Genomic DNA, 5795 nt, shown 5'->3' with positions numbered 1-5795 from the left:
CATAGAAGAATTGATGCTTTTGAGTTATGGTGTTGGATAAGAATATTGAAAGTGCCATGGGCTGCCAAAAGAACCAACAGATCTGTGTTGGAAGAGCAGTGCAGCCAGAGTGTTCCTTGGAGGCCAGGATGGCCAGACTTTGTCTCTCATACTTCAGAAATACTGTCAGGAGAGACCAGTAGCTGAAGATGGATATCATGTTTGGTAAGGTATAGGGTCAGAGAAAAAGAGGAAGACCCCCCAGCGAGATGGATTTGCAAAGTGGCAGCATCTATGGGCTCAAGCGTGGCAACAATTGTGAGGTTAGCCCAGGATCGGGCAGTGTTTCATTCTGTTGTGCACAGGGTTTCTATGAGTTGGTACCAACTCGATGTCACTAACAACAACAATAAGGGTGCATGGAGGGGACTGTAACCATTACAGTGATTTTCTATGTGTAAAAATGATGATCTGCTCTGTAAGCCTTTACTCACTCAAAACACAATAAAAGCCTTAAAAAGGAAAAGAAAAGAAGACCTTATGCATCACAACAGAACATGGCCTGACTTGCTTGCTTTGGACATGTCCTGAGGAGGGATCAATCGCTGGAGGAAGACATCATGTTTGGTGAAGCAGAAGGACCATGAGGACACAGGAGACGCTTAGTGAGATGGACTGACCTAAGATTGACCTAAGAGCACCTGGTGGAGGTCATGTGTCATGGAGTTGGTTCCGACTCATAGTGACCCTGCACAGGGTTTCCGAGGCTGTAAATCTTGACGGGAGCAGAAAGCCTCATCTTTCTCGTACAGGACAGCTGGTAGTTTCGAACTGCTGACCTTGCAGATCGCAGCCCAATTTGTAACAACTACGCTACCAGAGCTCCTTAGCATGCTGGAAATCATCAGAGCTGCAGCCTTTCATTGTGTTGTACATAAGGTTACCACGAGTAGGAATCAATGCAACAGCAGCTATGTGTCTGTTTCTTGGGAATCATTAAGCCCACTGTTGTTGAGTTGTTTCTGACTCATAATGACCCTCTAGGACAGAGTCGAAGTGTCCACAGGGTTTCCTGAAGCAGACTGCCACACCTTTCTCCCATGGAGCTGCTGGTGGGTTCGAACCACTGACCTTCTGGTTAGCAGACAAGCTGAACTACAGTACCATGAGGCACCTTGTAAAATATTCTTCAGTTACAATCATACAAACAAATACTGCTCCTACACACATACACACACATACACAAAAGGGAGGCTGAAGCCTGTCTATTTTGTTTACTGCTGCTCCCACTGGTCCCTAAAAGAGTGCCTGACATAGAGGGAGCACTCAGGAACTTTTGCTGAATGAATCGATGTGTGAATGGAAGGGTTTCTTGCACCAACTGTTGTTTTCATACAGATGTACAGCTAGAACAAGAACGGAGGCATTCTTTCCGCTGCTGCAGATATGGTTTCAGATGAGTTGATAGCCCCTCACTGCCTCCCTGGAAGAGTTTGATTGGGCAGCTGATCTCTTGCAGCAGGTGTTCCCGTAAGACATATTTAATTAAACCGGTATTGAATGCCAAGCCCTGCTCCAGGTCCTTCCAGGGTTAACCTCACAAGCAATGAATTATTGTCGGCACAAGAGCCAGGGTGGAAGTTGGGATAGAAGTAGATGTGACCCATTTTGGCACAGATTGATAGGGCTTCATCTTCTTGTGTTTCTCCTGGCTAGGGGCAACTAAGGGAGCCCTGGTGGTGCAGTGGCTAAGAGCTCAGTTTCTAACCAAAAGGTTGGTGGTTTGAATCCACCAGCCACTCCACGGGAAAAAGATGAAACAGTCTGTTTCTGCAAAGAGTAACAGCCTTGGGAACACTCTGGGGTAGTTCTCCTCTGTCCTCTGGAGTCTCTATGAGTTAGAATCCACTCGACAACACTCAACACCAACAGGGACAACGACCTGAAGGCAGATACCATGATCTTGTCTCGCTTTGCTCATCAGACATGAAGAGTTGACCTTGCTTCAATCTCTGTTAGGGATTGAACTGTGTCCCCTCTATCTGTGGATCTAAATACCTTTTGGGAGTGGGGTGAGGTTCTTTGCTATGCTAATGAGACAGGATTGGCCCAGGGCAGTGTGTGTGTTTTAAACCATTTGTTGGTTGAGATCTAAAGAGAGACCCGGCACTGAAGTAGCAGAGATGAGGAAGATGGATCCAAGGTGTCCAGCTCCTACACTGTGAGAAAGGTCCTTGGTGGCACAGTGGTTAGGCATTGGCTGCTAACCCAAAGGTCAGTGGTTTGACCCCACTAGCCACTCCATGGGAGGAAGAGAGGGCAGTCTGCTCCTGTAAAGATGACAACCTTGGAAACTGTGATGCGCTTCTACTCAGGCCAATCGTATCGCGGGAGCTGGAACTGATTAGATGGCAACGTATCTGGTTCTTTTTAAACCATGAGAAAATAGGTGTCTGTTTGGTTAAGCAACCCACTTGTGGTATTTGTGTGACCCTGAGACGTGGAGTCCATGGCCCCACTGAAGAGTAGTACTGGAAGAAGGCTGGCAGGAGATGATAGCATTCCTGATCAGTGGTCCTCACATAGGTCACCACTGGTGGCCTGGGTGTCCGCTGCCCACACCCTGCCCTGTAGCTACAAAGCCCTGTAGCTGCGCCTTCCACACGCACGTCTCAGGTTCTGCAGTGGTTCCCCTTGCTGAAGTTCTTTTCTTTCTCAGTTACTGGTGGAGCCTGGTCACGCTATGAGCCCATTCCAGGAGGGAGCAAGATATGGGAAAGGCCTTGTCCTTCCCCACTCTTGTGCCCCCAAATCTTAATGCATCCCATAATAGCCTCCTGACTTGCAGTCAGAAGCCACCAAGGAAGCCAGCTCAAATGGCTCCCTCCTGCTGGGAAGGAACTCTTGAGCCCCTCTCTGAAGGTTTGGGACAAGGTACAGACAGGACTGGGTAGGTCCTGGGAAACCATCAGTCCAGGGTCATCAGGTAAGGTATTTGGAGAAGGTGCTCTGTGTCTGTCTGTGCATTCGTCACGTAATGAGCCCCTAAGTCTGCTGGTGGGGTCACTGTGACCAACTCCATTGTTCTAGAACTTCCAAGAGCCCCGTCCCTGTACAGGATATGACTCATCCAGCAAATGTTACTGAGCGTTCATACCTCCCCAGGCACCTTCTCTGACTGGTAGCAAAGTCATCATCAAGACAGCCCCTCTCCAGGCCCTTCTGTGTGTGTGTTAGGGGGGCAGGGCGGGATTTGTTTGATTTTAACTGAAGTCTAACATGTTGTTTTGTTAGTTGCTGTCAAATTGGCTCTGACTCTTGGCAACCCCACCAATGAGAGAACAAAACCTTGCTCGGTCTTGCACCATTTTCATGATCATTGGCCTGCTCAGGTTCATAGCTGTGTCTTCCAACCTTGGGGGCTTGTCTTCCAGCACTATAGTAGACAATAGCCTGTCCCCTCTGCTGGACCCAGTGCACCATGGGTGACCCTGCTGTACTTACAATACTGGTGGCATAGCTTCCAGCATCACAGCAACACGTAAACTACCAAAGTGCAGTACACTGAACAGATGGCTGGTGGGAAGTATAACTTACACACAACGAAATGCCACTACAATGTGCACTGATTGAGGAAGGGCTAAGGTTCCTGATGAAGAACTACCCTCCCCCACCCAGCCATCATGTAACTTTCCCAGGACCCCAGACTTCACACCTTGTATTCATCCATGCGAATCTGGAGCTTCTCAATGGTTCTGTCCAACACGATATGATGGTCCTTGATCATTTGGATCTGGCCACCCCAAATGCGCTCAAGTTCTTCTTCCTAAAATGGGGACACACAGCAGCTCAGGCCTCAGTTTCTGAGGTCACCAGGGCTGGAGAACCTTGGATTCAGGCCAAGGAGAGCGCATCAGACCAGTGCATCACCAGCCTGCCTTATCTCAACAACCACCTAGGACATGCTGTCAAATTGGCTCTGACTTCAGGGAATCCTGCAGCCATAGGCCTCAAAGGCTCCTTTCATGTTCTGTAGCAGTCTGCTGGGTCGCTCACTCCCCTAGATCCTCTTTCTGCTACAGGATGATGATGTGTCTTGGAGGGTAGATGTTCTTTTTGGTTCTGAGTTTAAGGAGTCGTCCAATGGCTCACCTCAAGAAACAGTCTTCAAAGGGGCTGTTCGCTCAAGACACTGACCTTTATCCTGGACTTCTGGAGGCTGCCAATCTTTTCCTGCAGTACGTCCACAGTGTTTCCGAGCTTGGTAGAGGCACCCATGTTAGCTGAAAGCACAAGAGAGGGCAGAGATGGAGAAAGAGACTTGGCAGAAACCCAGGTGGACCAGAGCTCTAACTGTTTCCATTGGGCAAAGTCTCAGGCAGCGCTGTCCAATAGAAATGTACAGTGAATGGAAGGAGAGTCAGGAATAGGAGGATATGTGTGATAGTTAGTGGGTTTGTCAGCTGGATTGGGCCAGGTTTCTCAGTGGTTTGGCATTTGAGACATTGTCATCCCCACAATGAGATCTAGCATAGTGTAATTAATTCTGTGATGTGGGAGAACAAAGGTCCCATAAGATAAGTTTGAGCCTACCAACCACTCTGCAGGAGAAAGATGAGGTTTTCTATTCCTGCCAAGATTTAAAGCCTCAGAAACCTTACGTAGGATCACTGAGTCAAAATAGACTTGACGACACTTAACAACAACAACAACAACAACAACAATTCTATGACTAGGTCTGCTCTGAGCAGCCAATCAATTCAAAGGATGCTTCCGCGGGGCTGTGGCCTGCTTCCAATATATTAGACACTCAGGCAAAGGTTACTTATACTCATCTATGGTCTGGATCTTACATCTGACTTGTCCTCCTACTACCGGTTCTCTGTTCTTGAACCAGTGACCTGCTCTAGTACTTGCCTGCCATATAACCTGCCAGTCTTGGTTCATCTGACCCGAACTTGGGGCTCTCCCACTTCTGTAAGCTTTTCTTTAACTATACATATGTAAGTTTCATTAGTTTTGCCTCTCCAGCCTAAGACAATATGAAATGTATGGTCAGTTGCCTTCTTGAACAACTGCTTCCTTTGTCAGGAGACCAGAAGACCTGGATGGTGCCTGGTTACCATTTATTAAACATGTTGATTATAGATTCTAAAGAAGAATCCTTATCAAAAGGGGGTAAATGTAGGACAGAATTTCAAATTCTAATAGACCACAAATGAACCCCTAAAACCATGACCCAGATAGAATCATTAAACCTCAAACCAAAAATATCCCCTAAAGTTTTCTTAAAGCTGAACAATAGTTTAACTTAACTAGTTATAAAGGCCTATCTGGAGAATTAAGCTCTTTTAAGAACTATGAAGGGGCTTCAAAAAGTTCATGAGAAAATGGAATCAAAAGATCATGGAACTTCCACAGAATCTTGCATAACAAATATATAAATTCTTTTAATCCTAAGGAAATTAGTCAAGTAAATTGTAATACTTCCCAAATTGTGTTTAATAAATATGAGCTTGGATTCCCTGACTTAAAAAAAAAAAAGATAATGGAACTTGTCCACAAATTTCCTGAAGCCCCCTTATATGTAGATGGGATCAAATGAATAACAGCAATTTGAAAGATTAAATAGGAACTTTAGGGGACTGTGAGTTTTTGCTAATGAGGAGGGACAACTCAAAAGGACGATGAGCGTGGTTGTACAATTTGAAGAATGTCTTCAATGTCACTAATTGTAGATGTAGAAACCAAATCAGTATATATCTTGCCTTGTGTAGACTCAAAAACAATACCAACAAAACTGAAAAAAAAAAAAA

General features: G+C 46.1%; 1 protein-coding gene across 1 annotated transcript in view; it reads right to left on the bottom strand.

The window, feature by feature from the left end:
- Window positions 1-5795, bottom strand: part of LOC102841566 (chromosome unknown open reading frame, human C16orf96) — a 71978-nt gene that overhangs the window by 28265 nt on the left and 37918 nt on the right. The window contains exons 6-7 of the mRNA XM_006874908.1: window positions 4177-4262; window positions 3695-3805 (exon numbers count right to left, since the gene is read on the bottom strand). Coding sequence (XP_006874970.1) covers window positions 3695-3805; window positions 4177-4262 — 197 coding nt within the window. The remainder of the gene's footprint in view (window positions 1-3694; window positions 3806-4176; window positions 4263-5795) is intronic.

The sequence above is a fragment of the Chrysochloris asiatica genome, unplaced genomic scaffold, assembly GCF_000296735.1.
Source record: "Chrysochloris asiatica unplaced genomic scaffold, ChrAsi1.0 scaffold00305, whole genome shotgun sequence".
Taxonomy (NCBI): domain Eukaryota; kingdom Metazoa; phylum Chordata; class Mammalia; order Afrosoricida; family Chrysochloridae; genus Chrysochloris; species Chrysochloris asiatica.
Note: the sequence above shows the minus strand (reverse complement) of the source record. Positions and strands in the feature narration are given on the sequence as shown.